At 38.9% G+C, this 20,835-nt stretch overlaps 1 protein-coding gene across 3 annotated transcripts in view; it reads right to left on the reverse strand.

The window, feature by feature from the left end:
* Window positions 1–20,835, reverse strand: part of TTC27 (tetratricopeptide repeat domain 27) — a 185,044-nt gene that overhangs the window by 137,958 nt on the left and 26,251 nt on the right. For all 3 annotated transcript variants that reach the window (XM_067562651.1, XM_067562652.1, XM_067562653.1), the window contains exons 6-8: window positions 11,934–12,098; window positions 9,081–9,217; window positions 5,386–5,498 (exon numbers count right to left, since the gene is read on the reverse strand). In XM_067562651.1, coding sequence (XP_067418752.1) covers window positions 5,386–5,498; window positions 9,081–9,217; window positions 11,934–12,098 — 415 coding nt within the window. The remainder of the gene's footprint in view (window positions 1–5,385; window positions 5,499–9,080; window positions 9,218–11,933; window positions 12,099–20,835) is intronic.

Consider the following 20,835-nt stretch of genomic DNA (forward strand, 5'->3'; position numbering starts at 1 on the left):
AAGATGAGAGCTGGCAAGGGTATTAATCACAGTAGGATGTATCTGTAAAGCCAAAGAAGGAAATGGGTACACAGCTCCTAATAATTGGATATTCTTTATGCAAACAACTCAGACTAGCTTATCAAATCCCATAATGTAGTGCAAGTGAAATATGAAGTTCATCAGATGGTACAAAAGGGGATGACAAGGTTATAATTCCAGCCCTATGTAGTAGCCACGTGTTCAGAGAGCTGTCCATTCAATTCTCAAAGAACCAAAATTCAGCTTCCAGTTGATGTTGTTAGTATTTATAAAAGGACAAAGCTTTCCCACTGCTTTCATTAATACGGAAACATGAGTTTGTAATGCAAGACTTTTTCCATGTGAACATCCAGAAAGCTTCTAATGTGCACGCAGCCACATGGATACTTAAGATACTAATGTCCATCCCTTCAATGAATCCATCAAAATGAAAGTGGAGGCAGGATTTATTAGATGCTGATTTAGAATGGAGACCCAACTGCAGGAGATGAGATCCTGCCAAATATTGTAGTAGGTTTTGGTTGTGGAGTCCCTTCCTTGACTGAAGGAGGACACCAACCAATCGAGCAGGGTAACCAAGTTTCCAATGATGTATTCTCATAAGATACGGGTCACCAGTTCCAACCTGTCCTGATACTGACCACAGATAGCTCCTGTATCAGTGGTCTTCAGTGTGGGGTAATTCTCATGAGGGACAAAGTGACATTTCCATCACTTGGGACAACCAAGATCTGAAAGTCCAATTCAGCATACTCAGTAGGATGATGACCCTGTCCTCTACAACTTTCCTGGCCACTTGAGCTTTGTTGGGGAAAGACACAGAGTCATCTGTCTTCCATGCTATTTTCTCCCAAAGTCTGGAACAAAAGAGGTCCAACTTTTCATTATCATTTGATGTAGCTAAATCAATTTTGTGGGATCCACCATTCCAGGGAGAATAGCTAAAATACTTTGTTGTCCAATTCCTGATGTCCTATGGACACGTTTGGGTGACTCAGTCAATCAGACTAAATTATTAGTTTTCCTTAGAAGGCCAGGATTGTCAGTTTCTGCATTTTTCTACCCAAAGGAGAATGTAGACAGCTTCTGTTCTCAATAGCAAGTCCCATCCTGCATAAGCTACAGTGTGCAATTGTTGCTGTACATCATGAAAGAAGTAGCAATTATGCAAGTCACTAAGTGTCTCATAACACTGACAACTGCCCATAGTTCCAGCGAACTAGTGCATCTTCTGCACTCTGGGAAGAAATAATTTCCCAAACAAAAAAAGCCAGGGAGGGATCTGTTGTGCTTTTGACCATTAAATATCTTCCCTTGATCAGTTTCCTGTATTTGTTCCACCACCTCAGGGACTGGGTTATTGCTGTAGTGAGGTAATCTGATTGCATAGGAATGCTGAACCCATATTGTCAGAAGGGAGGCATGGAGAGGTCTCACATACAGGAAGGTCCATTGGATACCATGAAGGCTAAGAGCTGTAGTGCTTGTTACCTTTGTGAGAGTTAAGAAAACTGGTTTTTGCCTTTCACTGCCCAAATCACTGGCTATCTCACTATCAGAAGGGGCACTGATTAAGTTATTTTTCCTTAGATTAAAACTTCTCTGGACAGTCTGTTTTTTGGCAAAAGCAATTTGAGAAGAAAGAGTGGTGGCTAGACTTCATTCTGGTCACCATCCTGTGCACTGGTTGGAATCACTTCTCTGGAACTGAATAAGCTAGACTTCATTCTGGATCCTGTGCATTGTGATGATTGAAGTTGGAATCAAACTGAATAAGCAGAGGAGAGAGGATTTACAGTTGGAAAAATCCCAGGGGGTGACAAGTAGTCATCTTAAGCATCAAAGAAAGTGATGCAGAGGAGAAATTGCATGTCCATGCTGAGGCAGAGCAAGCCACAATTGGGCATTTTATAAACTACCAAATACTGTAGTTTCCCAAATGAAGATTGATTGAAAAGATAAGTAAAAAGTCAACAAATTTAAAATAAAGTGCCATAGCAAAGACAACAGAAGCCACAGAAAACTGGTTGGACACAATACACATAGTAACTTGTCATCATACGTAAATGAAACCTGCTACACCAAACTACTGTTAATGGATTTCTCTCTCCTCTGCCCCCATCATACTGGTGCAAGAGTGCCATAGGGTAAAAAATAAATGGTTCAAGTTAAAACACATTAATTCCATGTCGGTTTAAATATACTGCACGAGGTGTTCCTTGGATTTTTATGTAGACAGCTGCTATGAGATATTAAGACTTTTAAAAATATTTAATAGGCTCTTAATTTTATTAGACGGAAAACATTTGGAATAGTACTTTGTTTCATTATTTAAGCATTTTAACCAGTTTGAAGCTAAGAATTTTTGCAGGACAGATTATGTTCTGTGAATTCCATTGAATCCTATGTATTTGTGGTTAAATAGTTTTTCAATAGCTGAAATATTATTTAATTCACACTATTGTCCCCAAGTATTGTTGAACACATGGGACCAGATCCTGCACCCTTTAGCTATGCAAAGCTCCCATTGATTTCAGTGGGATTTACATGACCCACTTTTCAGAGAACACTGCAATACTCACTGGTATACACATTATAAATACAGGATTCACTCATATTTCTGACTTTTCCTCACCAGTACATTGTAATTCTCCAATAAACCAGGTCAGTCTCTAAAATCTTACTTATATATAGGAAAAGTATTCATTGCTGAGAATGGAATTCAGCAATGTATGTCATTTATGTAGTACTGAACACTAATTATAAGAACAGAGCAGAACAAAGCATGGTCTGCATCATTTTGGAAACTATTTGGAGACTGAAAGTCAATGAAAATTTCAAATTCTTTGGCAGTGCCAAAGAAAGGAATCTTGAGCCTGGAGTTAGGAAATTACTCTAACTCCTTCCCTAACATATTACATCCTGTATCATGACAATGTGCCAAGGGCAGTCACTCAAAAGTATCACTCCTCCACCAACAATCAAAACCCACACAGGAGCTGAGAGCCAAAGCCTGTGGGTTCATCCTGGAGTTGGGCAGGTACATGTATAGACGTTTGCAACACAAAGTAAAGCTCACTTAAATTTAGAGAATCCTTCCTTTCAACACGTCTCAAGAGTCTGCTGTTAACCATCAAGTTCAAATATATTTACCATCAGGTTATTCAGCTCAATAGATAGGTAGTCTGTTCTACATAGACTGTTACATCACACTCATCACCTTAGTGTCAGAGCATCCTCCAGTAGCACACCAGTAACTTGACTAACATCTGTCAGTGTAGTTATTTCTTTCATCCTCTCCCCATGGGGGAGAATTGTGTGTGCAGTGGAGTAAATATAAGTGTACTGGGAGTGGTTCTTCAGTCTGTAGGTTCTCATCTCAAATAGTTATTTTGAGATATTATTGGTGTACTCTCTTTACTACTTTTCCTACAACAGTAAATCCATGTTTTTGACAAGTCAATATATATAACAAGGGGAAGAACAAATGCTGTCAAGTACAAATCAGCCTTTCCACTTGGACTATAAGATCTTGATGTTCTTCTGGGAAAGAATCCACAGTTTAGATGCGACACATGTGGACAATTAGGGTATGTCTATACTGACGGCAGCAAAGTTGCCGCCAGATCGATCTTTCTGGATTGATTGAGCGGTCAGTGTAGACCCGCTCAATCGATCAGGAAGTCGACTGAGTAAAAACCACCCCCTCAAGTAGCGTAGCACTGCGTCGACGAGAATACTGTTCCCGTCGGCGCAGCACAGTGAAGACAGCGCACAGAAGGGAAGCAGAGCAGTCAACGTGAGTTATGCAAGTTACTCTGCGTAGTCTGCGTAACTTCCGTCGACTGCCGCCGAATCTCCAGGTAAGGGTAGACCTGGGCTTATAGTGTAAATGGTCCTGTAAATACATTCTAGGTTCAGGTCCTTTATTTTCAGTTTTTATTTTGTTTACTATTTCCAGGGAATTTATTAGTGGGAATTCCCAGGTTTTTTCAGTAAATAAAAACAACCACAAAACAAAAATGATGGGCCTTGATTTTAAGTGCAAGAATGTTAAGGAATGAAAATTTTGTAGTGAAGCAAATTACGAGGCAAATTCTTTACTACTTACAAAACTACATGACCACCTCCAATAGCTCAATATTTCTGTAATGTTAGTTGTCCAAGGATCAATCTCCCTTATATTTGTGATGAAATATGTCAATGTATAAGCCTACCAAATTTCAGGTTACAAACACTAGTCCTCCATCACTGCTAATTGCTGGCCCATTTATAATATATTTGCCTCATGTATTACACTCTGCGTTGAACTTTCTTTAAATCTGTCTACCTCCTTATTCTTAATCCTCAGTAAAATTACTTTATTTTCAATAATAGATCTACTTTATTTATCTTTTAATTTCTTAAAATCACATTAGCAGCATTTATATTTTAATTGTTTGAAAACATTCCTGAATTGTTTCTATTTATAATCACTAATTACGGGCCCATATGTATAGTAGGCATTGTACACACATAGAATTATGATAGGTCCCTTCCCAAACAGTTCAATTTAGTAATCTTCAAAAGTTAAATATAATTCATTACTAACTTCATGCTCACTGGGGCCTTCACTGTAAATTCTAGAAGAGCTCTACAAACATTAACGAAGACTCTTCACTATGAGGCAGATAATTAGTCATGTATCCATTTTATGGATGGGTAAAGTGAGGCACGGGGGGGGGGGGGGGCTTTCCCAGGATCACAGTGATATATTACTTCATGCAGTATTACTGATATCATTGGACATTTATTCATTTTCTAAACTGTGACAGAATCTGTGTGCGAGTGTGTCCCCTTTTATCCACTCACACTGTGAAGCTCTTAGATTAACCAGTCATCCACCACATTATATGCTCAAGGCTCTTAGTTTCAGTTTTGTTAACTTTTACTGAAAAATTCCCAGATTTTACAAAAGCTATAATCTGTTTTTATTGATTTTTTTACCCAAATTTTGAACCACTCAAATATATGAAAATCCAATACCTTACATTAGGTAGATACATTAATAATATATTAGTATAAGTGTAAATGTGAGGCTGTCCATTAAAGTAAGGTGATACGCATGTGCATATGTGTACGTCAGTACTCAAGTCCTAAAAATCAAAGGGCTGGAACTTCCCAGACCTGGCTCCCTGCTCTGGAAGAAAAGATTTTATCAAGAGTATGGCTTAGAATATGCTCTAGTCTTGATTAAAAAAAAAAAAAAAAGCCTTATTTCACGGCAGGTTTTTTGGGGTTTTTTTTTTTTTTTGGTTAACACTTCACAACTGCAAAGATTCTAAGGAGACTTTACAAAAGGAACAGAGATACCAATAAACTTACCAAACTCCAAGGATTACAGCAAGCTCTTCTGCACACAGGTCAGGCAACTGGTACTGATCAGCATCTGCTAATTTTATCTCGTTGAGCACTGTGTCATCATTTAAATCATAATTCTGTTGAAAAGCATTTTAAAATAAATGACAAAATATTACAGTAATTATGTTAAGCTTATTTTGCTGCCCCTAATATCACATTGGAACATATTTGTTTAAAAGTCACAATAGATATTTTATAAATAAACTGAACTGAAAATCAGCTTTTATAGTTCTTCAGCAGTAACCTCTCCAGCTGACTGAATGGTGGAAAGGAGCATCATCCACTCTTTTTTTTTACCAGAAGGCTAGTCATTGTGATGCAGAATGTCAAAGATGTGACATTGAGGGCATCTTCCGTGCTCTAATAAGAAAATGAATATTGTCTGTAAGAGAGAGGGGGGCAATAACACTATCTTTACTTAATTTTTTCCCCCCGTTACCAACACCACCCAAGAAAGAGGCTGTTTTTATGGTTTGTCACAAGACAGGATGGATTTTACAATGGTTTTCAGTAATTACCTTATGTAATGTACCTTATGTTTCAATGTTCATTGAGTATGCAATGTTTTATAATTACTGACCCTTTCAATGGTGACGTTAAATTTAGGATCTAAAAAATAATCTATAAAATCAATAATTTGAAGTTTAATCTTGAGGCCAAAAGGCTTGAATCTGGTGGTAGTATAAAATTCTTAGAACTAAAACACTATATAGAATAAAACTAAGAAGTTCTAGTAATCTTCTCCCTCAAAACAAACAGGGTTTTTTATTGTGAAAATATGCAACTCTGTTCTCTTTTTAAAGTATATTGAAAGCGCATTTTAAGAATATGTTGGTATTCACCACAGTTTCTGTGTATTGACTAAACAAAATCAACCCAAAATTCTGTATCCTCTTCCAATATGAGCCAGCAACTTTAGAACAGAGCAGCAAGCTCATATACTGATTCTACTTAATCAGAAGTAATAGAAATTACATTAAGGAGTCGTAAGATAATCAATAAGCAGTTTCCAAATTCTAGTCTACAAGCCAGAGAAATTTTCTCACAGCAGCCATTAGACTGACTGAACAGGTTTAATTACTCTTAACTTACTTATGAAAGATGATTAATTGAAATATGCTATCCTGAAATTAGATCACGTCTTACAAATATGATTTTGCAAACCAAGCTGACAAACTACATGTAAAAACAAAGAAGCTGTTCAGGACTGTTTTCAGATATCAACTAAGACTAATCCAACAATATTCAACATACCGTAATCGTCTTAAGAGTCCTAAACTAACACACCGTATCTCAAGCCTTGTCTCCACACAAACTAGAGACATGATTTTAAGTGATTTAGTTTTACCTGTGCAACTCTGACTATAGACAAGGCCTCTAGAATTTACAGTCCCAAAGCTCTATTCTTCTACCTTCTTGCAACAGAAAGAAAGTTTGAAACTGTTTGTTCTGAGGTACAAAATATATTTTCTTTTTGTGAAACCAGACACTAAGGCTAAATCTACACTACGAGCTAAGGGTGTGATTCCTACATACATACTCGCACTAGCTCTCATCGCGCTAACATGAGTATAAACAGAAGTGTGGCCATGGTAGCATGGACAGCAGCTACAGAGGCACAGCTTATTCTTACTAAGCACGTACCCAATGGTCTTCATGTGCCTTTGCTTCTGCTACCTGTGCTATTTATACTCATACTAGCTCAATAAGAGTTAGCACAAATATGCATATGCAAGCAGGGGAATCACACCCCTAGTTTGTTGTGCAGAAGTAGCCTACAGCTGGCTAGCGTCAGATGGCATTAAAGACTACCTAGGTCAGACTGATTGCATCTAGTCAAGCACAAAGTCACATATCTATATTGGCTATGTTCTGTAGAACTGTTATTCACCATATATTGCAATTAATAGGTTTTATTGTTCAGTGGACTTTTCCATTTTCCACAGAACACTAAGAGGACTTTAAGGCTGCACTCAAAAAAATCAGCAAATGCCAGATTTAGAAGTTACACACAGCCTTACTCTGTCCCACTTTTATGCATTATAATACAGTCTTCAATTCTCTCAGCATTAAGAAATTCCACTTGCCCACTCACCTGGAACAAGCTTTTTTGAACAGGCAAGTCATCTTTCTAGATGGGTGAGTCAAATGCCATAATGAAAATAATAAAAGGACAGGCAAGCAAATGTTGTGTCTGAGCTGTTTCTTTGTGTGACAATGTTTCAAGGTTGAATCATATCATCATATACTATTTCTTAAATACAATATAATATTGTGCATTCCCCCCCTCAACCCTAGATACACATGCTATAATGTTTGCTCTTCTTACCCTGTGTGAGTGAAAGCACCCCTGGATTCACATCCTACATGCTATTGTAATAGTCTTTGTACAAAATACACCTTGTGATGTATCATTTGAAAACTAATACCCACTATTCAATAGTATCATGGTGAAACGTATGCAGCAACATTACATGTCAGGCTATGAATTCCCCCTGTATGACGTTACTAGCAAATGCTCAAACCTAGACAGCCCTGCCTAGGCCAAAGTTGTTAAACAGGCCAAAGGAATGTGTGTTTACCTCAATTTACAGGTAAGTAATAAACAGTTTACGGGGAGTTGAGCCCAGCTGCAGCTCTCCTCCTTCCCTCCCTCCCCACCCCCGCCGCACTGGACTCAGTGCTTCCCTGCCCAGCTGCGGCTGCCTCCCCCAGCTTGCAGGGAACTCAAGCCCAGCTGCAGTTCCACCCCCACCCCACACTCAGCATGTGACCTGCATCCTGGTAGAATGGCTGTGAGCGACCCAGGTTGTGAGCTACAGCAGCAAAGCATTCTGAGGCAACCAGCGTTACATGGCAGGCACTGACACAACCCTTATTGGTCCAAACTGCACCCCCAGAATGTGACATATTGATTTTCGGACTTCAGTGGAAATTGTTCAGCACCTCTCAAGATTTAGCCCCTAGCCATTGAATGCTAGTTTTACTCTAAAGTGTGAGACACAGGGTGTCAGGTGCTAGAAACCTTCATGGTGATACACTTATCTCTGCTGACCAGGCAAACCTCAGCAGTTCCATTTTGGGCTATAAAAAGATACAAAGTCTCTCTTAGGCAGAAGGAAATAAGGGCAGGGACAGAGGTCTAATTAATAGTATACTTTCTTTGAAATATTATTAAACTAAATAACAGTCTTCTTTACCTGCGACTATAAGAGTTTAACAAGAAAACATGTGCCAAGTGAATGTATCACCACAGCATGTGGATATGATATAACATGAAAAGCTCTGTGCATCAAATGGAATAAGCTAGTCACTAGAGCCATACAACCCATTTTAGGGATTTATATACATTTTATCTGTAATTCATTTAGATTTATAAAATAGATAGATAATAGAAGTACCTGTCTTAACTTCTGATTGTCCCTTAAAGACCCAAAATTCACAAAATAAACAAATTAAACCAAATAAATCCACTGTTAATAGCCCCACAATCATAATCTGATTTTGCCCCAAAACTCTCTCAGAATAATAAATAAATCCATCCTACTCAGATTCCAACCACTCAGCACAAATGTTCAAGAAAAGAAGCTTTGCTGTGTGTTCAAATGGGTTTTTAAAAATTCTGAACTACTAAAGAACAATTTCTTTCAAATATATACCTTTGTTAAATTTTCTAGAGGAGTAGGTGCTGGGCTTAGCTCACGGTGAGGAAGGAGGACATCATCTTTCCTTTGGACATCAAGTATAAGCTGTGCTACATACTTTTCCTGAAATCGTGTTCTTTTTCCCAAAGCACCTACAGAAAATTAAGATATATTTATTGATATATTAAGAGGAAACAGGATCTCCCCACCACCTCCTGGAAAACATATTTACTTACAAATTTCATTTAAAATAAAAACAGAAGGAGAACAAACCATAAAAATCCTGGAGCATTCTGTATTTATTTCTAACCCCAGTTCTCAAAATATTGGATTTTAAAATTCAGAGCTCATTATTGGACTCTGTGTAGGGACCATCACCTTCTTTTAAACATAATATATAAAGCCAATATTTCTTTTCATGCTGCAAAAAAAAGTTCAGTGAATGAAGACTATAGTCATTAAATAATGTGAAATTTCTTTTTAAAAAGAGAAAATTCTTAAAAGCTTTAAAATTATATTTGCTGGAAGTTGCATGTTTTATATTAAACCAGAATTTTGTGATGATGTAACATTCCTCCTATCCAGCCAAAACATGCACATCAAGCAAGTTTGTCTAGAATGCCAACAGTTCCCACATATTCATTTCATTTGCCTTCACATTAGACATTCATCATAACCATTCTGATAGATTTACTGAGAGAAACCACAATACTCTTAGGAGTCTTACTATAACAATTTTAGTTGAGAGAGATGCACAATCATCACAACTCATCTCTAGGGTTATGTAACCTCTGGCTAAAGTAATAATTGAAAGCATACATATATCCAGTACAGCATACTATATTTTTTCCATTTAACAATAGCTTTTCTAGATTAAATCTGGAAAATTGAATGAGTAATTTCCCTAAAGCCTCTTAGCTATAACCATTTTTCTTAATGTTTTATGTAAAATCAAGAAACAGTCAACAAAAGCCAACTGCCACTGTTCGGTTTTTTAAAAACTTTTATAGTCTGATTCTCAAACCAGATGACACTGATTTTTTTTTAAAATACATGTACTGAAAACAATTTGGGTTAACTTTAGCAAAACCACTTTGTAATAAGTTTGTAGTAAATTCCTTACTAGAATGTTAACATCCACTTAATTCAAATATAACAAAATGTCATGTCTTGGCTGTAGCATCAATTTAATATATTACATTTTCAGACATCCAAAGTCTATTGCAACCAGCTTTGTAACCATTTACTACTTAATCCTCAAAGTACTAGAGCTCTCTGAAAGGAGACTGTGCCATTCAATTTATATCAAAGACCAATTAGCAAATTGCTGATCCCATAAAATAGTGAATAATGAAGAAAGCGTGGAGCCAGTTAGAAAGTTGGGGAATTCATTCCAAGTTATGTGGAAAAAAATCCTATGAATTTAGTAATTCCTTTCTGCAATAAGTTCACATCATGGCTTTCACAACTGCGAAAGCATCATGAAAGCTGCATAAGGACAATCATTATACACCCAATATTTTTATTATAGATTTACAACAATTAAGTTTTAAAAGGAAAAACTCTTGATTATGTGAATATATGGCTTGAAGAAAAATGGGAGGAAGACAGTTTTTAAAGTTTAAATAATATATTTATCATTAGTTTATCAATTATACAAGGTTTTTCCATTTGGTCCCCGATACGAACAATATAGCAGGTGAAAAATTAGTTTTTTAAAAAATTACTTTGTTTATATTCTTAAACACTTTAAAAGATTTATAGGTAAACTTAGTGCTTACAAAGTCTGCCTTAATGACAGCTGGGAAACCCTATATTTATTATATGTGGAATAAATAGAAGCAATAGAAGTTCAAGATTCTCTGCACTGCCCACCCAATAAAGCCTTGCTTTGAGGCATCAATTCATATGCAGGGTTGTGAAGATAATTCAATTTCCATGTTTCTACAGCCAACCAATTCTTATCCTGTCTGTCAACATTGTCAAAAGATGGGACAGTGCTTTCTGATGAATGACTTCACTTGATCCACATTTCAGATTTTACATATTGGATATGGTATTCTAGTCTTGACCAAGAAAACTATGTATTAAAAGCTTGTAAATAAGGTTACTATGAATATTATAGATAATTTTCTTGATCAATTTGATGTTGAGACATATTTTTAAGATCTTGTCCCATCTTGATAGATATGAAATTTTTACAAGTTTGTGGAATTTTCCCTCTATTCACAAGCCTCTCCATTTCCTCTGTAGTATTTCTGGAGTTACCATTACATATTCTTTCATAATGATGTATAAATTATTGATACTCAGGAGAAAACATTAAATTTAATAAAATCCACTGCACTTGCTACAGAATCACAAGACAGAAAAGAATGTTAATTTTCTAACAGTAAGAGGTTTTAGTGACTGTCAGTTTGTCCCGTTTGTTACTACCATTTGCAGTCTGTATACACACCCTTCATTTTCCACACTGTAAATGAGTACTTCCAGGAATTACTTTCACAACAACTGCCTACTATTCTGTAGTTTTTTCATGAAGTGGTGCTTTTAGAAATTAAATTGCAGTACAACACTATGTTTCTTAGTGGATGTACTGATTCTAATTTTTCTTCTGTACCCTCTCGGCACTATTTACAAAAAGTGAACAGAAACACAAAATATAACTACACAGATACCAGTATAAAGTCAGAATGTGCTACAAGCACAAGAATCAACCCTATTTTCCCTTTAAAACAGCTGCTGCTAACAAGCAAACCTTTCTCAAACATTACCTCACTTTCTGTTTTTTCTTAGCCATTAAAAAAACCTCAAAGCCATAAAAGCTAATTAAAGAAAAGTTTTGTTTCCAAAGGTTATGAAACTTACCTGTCAAATTAATCTGTAGTTTGGTTATGTCTTTAGCTGCGTTGAAATGCTTTTTAGCATTTTTATACTCGTAGTAATTCAAAAAGGTATAGGCACATTCAAGATGGAACTGAACTGCTAAATGCCAACATTCATCATCTGTAAACAAAGTCTCTATGTTCATCACTGCAAAATAAAAACCAAGAGAAAAAAGGATGTCAGCATACCCTCTGGAGAATGAAATTCTAAAGACAAACACTGACTGATAATCCCAAAAAGGAAAGTTAAATTTACAGTGGCCCAATCATACTCTATATTGCCACTCATTTAAAAAAGTGTGGAAGTGGGTGTTAATATGTTACATGAATCTAATCAGAAATTTTAAAAAGGTATACACTTAAGAAATTTTTTAAAGTTTCCTCTGTGGGGACAACACAAAAACTTTTTATCAGCTATAAAATAAAAATGAAGGACAGATCAATCTTCCTTTTTTACATTTGGTAATAAAGCTACACAGGATTGGTATCTTACTGCTTTATTGCAAATAGACGATTGACATCCTTTTGGTGAAAAAGACAAGCCTATTTAATGCTACCTTTTTATAATCAGATTCGTTCTCCAATTTACAGTATCATGGGAAATATGTTCAGAGAATGAGCTGAGTTTGATTTAGAATTTCTGTGCTGTTTTGAGAATATAAATGGACACTGAGAACTGGAGCCCCCTGAATGGTCACCGAGGGCAACAAATACAGTCTTGTCATAGACAAGCATCTTGTTAATTCTCTTTTAGTTACTGGGGTGACCATGGCAATAATAGAAAAGGGTAAGAATACATTTGCTACGCCAACTTGAATGAAAATTATTTGGAACTGAAGCTCCTAACTATCTTGAGAAGTCAGTCATTGCAGACTGTCCAGCTGAACTGGAGAGCTCACCTTCCCACCAGTTCCAATTGATAAGTGTATATATTCTTTTGCTACTTATTTCATCTTACTAAAGTAAAGACTTGGTTATTTTAATTTAAATACTTCTCAGTAACTGCACACCTGAATTGAGGATCCTGTAAATGACTTTAGTGTATATTGTATTCTTGTGCTTCATTAACAAGTTTAACACTAGTTGTCTACAAATAATTGCTAAGCCAAAAAATTATTGAGAATGCTAAAACTAATTCAGCATAGTACTATCTATGACAGGAAAATGTACTTTTCTGTAGTAGAAACAGCTGAGAGAAATCATGAATCTCCAAAGCAATCACTGTTGAGAAAATACTCCAAGCTTGTGGTCACAAGAAATCGACAGCATCTCAGCTAGGAATATTGAGGATACCCTTGAAGACCCAGAAAGCCAGGAAGGAGGAGGATCAGGCTGCAGAAGCCCTTGAAGAGGAGGATGCTGATGATGGACTGGTGCCTCAGAAAGGACCAGAACCCCAGGCTGATCAGTTAAAAATGCAAGCCATCTGCCCCCCCAAAAAATATTCACCCCTTTTTGTAATGCAAAGTTTGCACTTTTAAAATCAAGGGCATATGACCTTATGAGAAATTATTTTTCTTCCCTCAATAACATGCCATGCATTGCTCTGTGTGTTATTGTGTGTGAACAATAGTGCTGAAGCCATGTCATTGTCACTGCTCATCTCCAAACTATTTCCTCCACCTCCAACCAGCCTCTGCTATTCCCCAAAATGGATCTCCGGGGGGAGGGAGGGGAGGAAGACCTCTTAAACATTAAGTTTACTGTTTTTCAAAAAGCTATGATTATAGGGAGTGTGGCTTGTGGTGTAAACCACATTCCATAGAAACAAAGGAAAGCAAAAATCAGCATCCTTCTGTGTCTGTCTCTTTCGTGGCTGCCTGGCAGGCAAGGAATGTCCTGAGGAAGCATGCAGTGGGAGAGTGGGCTGTCTGGTCTCAGGGGAACACAGCACTGTTCACGATAGTTTGCAGCTGGTTGAAAGAAAAGTTTCTGGTGCAGTTGTGGGATCAAGGTAACTGTCGCACTCGTTAGTAAAGGGGGCTGTGTGTATTTGTATACTGGCTTCTGTGGGGATTCAGAAGCGCAGTTTGAGGCTGGTTGGGAAGCCTGACTTCAGTGTCACCCATCAGTGTTGGGAGAATCTGCTCTCTTTTAACAGCCTGCCCTGACCTTGGCATTATCAGGTGGCTGCCCTGGGCACAGGACGGGTCACAGTAACAATGAAGTTGTAGCATCTCTGAGAGTTCCTTTTATTTGCTGCAATGTCAGGCAAGGCCTAGCTACAGAATGCAGGCAGCCTTCTGGGGCCACACAGCAAGGGGATGGAGAGTCTGTTCTGAGAGAGAACACAGCACACTTCAGCATAGCTTTAAAGTTGTGTCAGAGAGAGATATCTGGTGCAGTCCTGGGGCCAAAGAAACTTAGGCTATGTCTACACTACAGCTTATGTTGGCATAACTTATGTCGCTCAGTGGTATGAATAAATTATCCCCCTGAGCAACACAAGTAAAACCAACATAAGCGCTGGTGTGGACAGCGCTATATCAGTGGAAGAGCTTCTCCTGTCGATATAGCTATTATCGCTGGCAGGGGCTGGAGTAATTAAGACAATGGGAGAACTCTCTCATTGGCTTAGAGCGGCTACATTAGACAGCTTACAGCAGCACAGTTGCATCAGTGCAGCTGTGCTGCTATAAGCTCTCTAGTGTAGCTGTAGCCGTAGTGAAGTTGCAGTTTCCTTTCTCCCCACCCTCATCCCCCTTTCATGGCCAGCAGGCAATCACATAGGCAGGACTTTCGGGGATAGAAAGGCTGAAGGTGGTTCAAATCTCTGACTGGATCAACTCTCTCTATACTAGTTCAGGATTACGTTCATTTCCATTGTTATTTTCTCCCAGTGCTGGAAGCTTATTCTAGAAAATTTCTCATTGAGCATGAAGGCCAGGTGGTCCTTCAAGTTCACCGGCATGCAAATCTGGTAGGGCCACCTTGGTAGCTCACCAAACCCCTCCATTCGTTGATATGTTGTGCCACAACATGTCTCATAAAAATCTCCCTGGCAGAGATTGAAGGATTCCTACCACTGAACTGGCAAGCCACATTTTTTTTTCCCCATTCAGGTACTTGAAATACAACTATATCCTCAATAAGCTGTCCAGCCTTAAAGAAAGGAAAGTGACAAAGGCCCAGAGACAAGTTACCCACCCACCCACATTACTACATGCTGAAGAGCTGAATTTCCAAAAAATAACATTATATGTATCTCACCATTCTGTGTGTCTGATTCTTCCTTGTGGGCAACAACAGCTTTCTGAGTACCTGAGCTCATAATGGAGAGACCTTTACATTCCTTACATGTTTAAAAGTATCAAAAATGCTGCCTTCTACTGTAAAGTAAGATTGTGTGTGTGTGTTTAGGAGGGTGTTTAGGTTTTCTCATTACACCAAAGAGAATGCTCTCTTCTTCATGGAACTGGCATGGCCTCCCACAGCAGATACTGAAATCCTCCCACCAAGAGAGCAGAACAAGAATCCCAGAGACTGGAGAGGAAGCCAGAAAGGGGACATGGAGGATCTGCTTGCTGGGGTAGAGTGAATGAATCAGGAACAGTCTGAGCTCCTGAGGCTAAAGAGAAGAGGTCTCTGCATGTCTGCGGCAGGAGGAAAGGCTAATGGATTGCTTCCTAGATGAAGAGAAGCAGCACAAAGAGTGCGAACACATATGTGCTCGTGGAGCAGTTAAACAGCACTGGTGTTGGACAGAAGACAGTGTTGGTGGCTGCTGAGGCCAACACCACCACTTCCTCCATCTGCAGCACAGAGTGCTGCTACATAGACAGCTGTGCCCCAACACCCCTCCTCGACCAGCCAGAAGGACAATGCTGGGCTGGGCAGGAGTGATGGGAAATTTGGAGATACTAGCCCCAGCAACGCCTGTTTGGAACAATTCTCCCCACAATCATGGTTGTGCAAGCCACACTACCATAGCATTCCCCCCAGCCTGAGAAGGAGGGAGAAACATTCCAAGGCAGGGAATTTTGGTTGCACTTCATAGTTATTACTGTTTGAAAAGTGTTGTTTGGTTTTCAGTATCTATTCTTCTGACAGATTTTACTGCCTTTTTTCTCAGGGTGGGAGAAGGGAATTATTTTGATGATCGCTTTTTCATAGGTAGCCTTGAAATTGCTGCCATTGGGACATCAGGAGAATTGTGTGCTTATGCAGTAACTGTGATGTCCTATGCAAGTTGTCATGGAATTATACATTGCATTTCATGTACTTGCTCCTTTTATCATAATTTGAACAGTATGATGGTCACACATTCAGAAAAAAAAAATTAAATGTTCTTCCACTGTGTGTTTCTTTCTTCAGTGAATGGTTTTCTACTGTGATTTGAGGTTTACCAATACATTCCTTACTGTTGCCACTGCAAACCCATCTTGTAACAGACTTATTTCACCATGTTGCTATTTTTATTTTTCATATGGAAAATACTAGCTATCACAGAGTCACTGCCACTCCCCTGCAGCAATCCCACCTTACAGGTTACCTAATGCTTTTACAGTTTGGGATGCAGTTTGTGCTGGGGCAGTTGAGACCGTGGTGTGATGCATTCATTTTTCACTGTGCATGTGCTTCTCACTGTCCATGCCTGTATGTAACCCATCTTAACAGCTGTCCTCTGATGTGTTCACATCTTGGGGTGGGTCTTTTTTCTGGCAACTATTACAACCAATGTTTCTTTGCATTGCTTTTCAGTTTGTATGTGCTTATCCCAGTTTGCAGCTGTGTGGGGAGCCCATAGTAACAGGATTTCCGCAATGGTTTTATGGTTTAGTTTGCAGCTGCTGTAAGGGGCAGTTGCAGTCTTTTTGTGACTAGTTGGGTTTTGAATGCCCACTGAATACCACTATTTACAGCTTCATGGAACCCCTCTTCACAGCTTTCCTGGAATGTGTTCACAGTGTGGGGATGATCTGGTCCTTGGGATAAATGTAGCTATTTTGTGACTGTTCATTGTCTTAAATCTATACCACAAGTCACAACTGAGTGGAGCCTCTGTTAACAGGTATCCTGGATCCTGTTTAATATGTGGGATGGGGTTGCTGTGGAGGAAAAGTGCAGACATTGTGTCAATGTTTTAGACGTTCATAGTCTCAAGTGCCTACCATACTTCATAGCTGTTAGAATCCTCTCTTTCCAGGTAAGCTGGAATGTATTTAATGATGGGTTTCATACAGGTGTGCAATGGCACAAGCACTCACAAATTAAAACCTTTAGCAAATGCTAATTAGATGAAAAACCCTTAAGAAGCCCTTTTGTACCACATGCTGAGTTGGGCATGTGCCATCATGTAAGGTTAAAGCAGCTTCACGGGAAGGCTGTAAAGGTAGACTTTAGCAGCAGCAAAAGGTCCATGTCATCCTGTCTCCCTGCACTGCCAGGATGTGTGCACATATGGCATCCTTACTTTCCCTAGCCCGCCTGGACCAAGCACCAGTATGCACATGTGTAGAATCCTGCTGCTGGTACAGGGTTTGCAAACCAGAAGCATCCTGAGTTCATTCAGTGCAAAAACAGTTGGCTTTAGCCTCATAACTGTCATACAGTTTGCAGCAGGCCACACTAGCATCCCAGCAGATTTATAGCACCAATGCGCATTCAGACTACTAAATGCTCATTCCATGGTCATCTTGCAGCTGCAGAGCTTGAAACTGAATTTCTTTTTTTCCAGGGCTCCTGATATCAGGGTACAGTTTCATGAGTCCTAGCAGGAATGGGTTTTGGGGGAACCCCACATGCAACAGGTGGCACATATATACCACGTATAACAATATCATTTCTGGGGAATAAAGTCCCTGCTTCCCCTTTTACATAGAAGAGAGATCTCAGCACCCTGGCGTCATGAATCTCTCCTGTGTTTCCCATATTAGTATTCATGAACCTGCCTCTGCAATACACCAAGCCTTGCATACTATGGAATAGTAATCTTTGTGGTTCACATACTTACTTGTCTCGTGTGGCAAACAAACGATGGACACATGAGTGCCATTGATGGCCCCAATGCAGTTTGGGAACCTCATCCTCTGAAAACCAGCTATTATTTCAGGAACATTTCTTATGCCAACCACGCTAAACCACATGTTAATTATCTCACAAACCTCCACAACCACAAATCTAGCAGTGAACTTTCCAGCACCAAAAGTGGTTTGCAAAGGACCTGCAGCTGTCTGGGATGGCCAGCTTCCACAAGGCAATAACAACCTGCTTCTGTACCAATACGGCTTCCCTCAATCAAGTGTCCTGGTGCTGGAGGTTGGTGCAACATCCTCCTATAGCTCTATGAAGGTTTGTTTCCTCATGTGGAAACTCTGGAGCTACTGCTGCTGCTCCCAAGCCTGCAGGATGATGTGATCCCACCACACTGTGCTAGTTCTTCTGCAGCAGAAGTGAGGGCATACCAAAGGGGATTCGTTGGCAATAGCGGCATTCAACATATCTGCCCACTATGCCAAAATTGAATTGTTATTGCATTCTGCTGTATTTGATGTTAACAGAAAACAATGCTGAAGTGCCATATAGCATCTTGCCAAGCACCTACCCCACTGCATAAACATTTGTCCTGCAATAAGGAACAGGAGCAGATAGATCATCCAATGGATCCATGACTTCAACCCAGTTTTGCAGAGACAGAAGTGAGTGGCAACGTGATCCAGAAGTGTCATTGGCTCATGTGTTTTGCACATGGGTCCAGGAAGGACTGCAACCTAGTATCAACACCACACCAAGAACTGGTTCCTACAGTGTCTCCAGGTGATTCCAAGAACCCTGGTATACGACCCCTGAAATGGTAACACTAAACTTGTGTACCCAGAGCAGCAGTGTGGACGTGGGCACATGTGGGTACACAGCATTCTACATGTGTCTACCAGAGCAGTTGTAGGCTCTAGGGACCGGTTTGGCTGGCTCGAGCCCGCATGAACATGACCCAGTACTCAGGTATGCACACTGATGTAGACATAACCTTAGTGTATCCCAATCATCATATATTATTTATATTACAGTAGGTTCCTATTTATAGTTTTGCTCTAAAATCTTATTTTTAAGAATTTCTAAGGCAGTGTTTCTCAATTGGGGTTCTGCGGGAACACTGTTAGGGTTCCGTGAGAATGTGACATCATGCCGCCAAGAGCAGCTGTTCTCCAAGCTGCCGAAAAAGGGAAGATGTCCCAGATTTTTCGGCGGAGGGTATCGAGTATGCGTGTAATTTTCCCGCGGAGCCTAAAGGGTTCTGTGGGGAAATTTAATTGAGAAACGCTGACCTAGTTGTTTGTATATAATTTGCTTATTTCGACATTTTTTTTGGCCCCATATGTAAAAATACTGTTAAGAGTTTGGGGGGGTTCTGCAATTATTTATCCAGTTCAAAAGGGTTCCGTGGCCAAATTTAATTGAGAAACACTGTTCTAAGGGAACACAAATGGTACCTTAAATATACTAACTACTCAAAATTGCTGTCTGACAAAATATTCCATATTACAGGTTTTGTTTTTCCTGCTATCTTGATTCTTTGAGTAAGAGTTTCAGACAAGCAAGAACACTTTAAAAACTAAGTATCTTGTACTCTCCAGCAAAGTCATCATAGAAATGTTCAGCCAAATAAATGATAAACTACAGTGTTCAAGTGCAACTGAATAACTACTGGCGTATTGACTGATGTTGACATTGTCTCCCTTTTGCTGATTATTCATCTATACACCCTCTCGGTATTCAGAGCAACAATCACTGCAGAGTATTACAAACTGATCATGTGCATTCTCTGTAATAATGAAAAAGCTTTTGGAATCCCTCCACCTTGCCCTTCCTAACAACAACAAACATCAGCCACCTGTTTGACATTGTTAAATTTATACAGATTTTTAAAGAAGCAACTATCCATCCACTCTAGGAGTCCTGAATATAAAACAGAAATAGCAAAACCCCACTCCTTTATAACAAAGTAGCAACAATTTAATCTCATCTAATCCACCCAACACCACCACCAGCAAACCAGGATAAACAACACTCTCTCTCCCCCCCACACTCCCACCCCCACCAATTCACCACCTTGGCAATTCTCCCATTTGAAAAGGGGGGTGGCGGAGAGAACTGGCTTTGCAGCACATCTTGAAGGTCAGATTTAATAGTTTTGGGTTCTTTTTAAAGCAATAGATTGATTAGATTTTTTTCTGAACTGCTCAGTTACCACACTGATCAGCACAACCTCTGATTTTTACCTGAAAAATACAATTTGTTAAATTAATTATATATTTGCTAATTAGGGCATTAACAGCACAAGTCAGACTTGTTTCTCCATATGTCAGTCAATGTCCAAGATTCCCTTGGCCTGTATGTCAGCATGTCAACTAATTTAATACCATGCGCTGAAATTAAAGGTGTCCTAGAATTCCTTTCTTCTGAAAAGTGTGATTACACAGCAAGCTTCCAAATGTTATAGATTAACGACACTTGGTCAATTAGACATCTTTGAATTATTGAAGTTAAACGTTTCATAGTCCAAAAATGAAGTTTTCCCACACTCATTCAATAAAACTGTGTGGAAAGTTGTTTAAAGCTCTCAAACAGAGAAGGTGTAAACAATACAGAATTGAGTGGATGGACCCAATGCTGGAAGGCCCTTCTATACCCTCTTTGGCAAGGGCAAAAATCATACATGCCAGTGCATGTCTAAGTAGGAGAGAAAAATGTCAAACTGTTGAAAATATAATTTCAGCCTTGTAAAGTTAGAGCAAAAAAATCTTCAGCTAACAAATTAACTCAATGCCTTAAAAACGAAGGTATGTTATTTATGTTTAGTTCTAACACTATTAGTATGCTTCCCTCAGCATCAATATTCACTTCAAAATTCAATTTTAAAATGATGCCCTCTCTTTGCAATGTAA

This window comes from Emydura macquarii, unplaced genomic scaffold (genome assembly GCF_026122565.2).
Source record: "Emydura macquarii macquarii isolate MOO-44397 ecotype Brisbane River unplaced genomic scaffold, CSIRO-AGI_Emac_v2 contig_2457, whole genome shotgun sequence".
In the NCBI taxonomy this organism is placed as follows: Eukaryota; Metazoa; Chordata; order Testudines; family Chelidae; genus Emydura; species Emydura macquarii.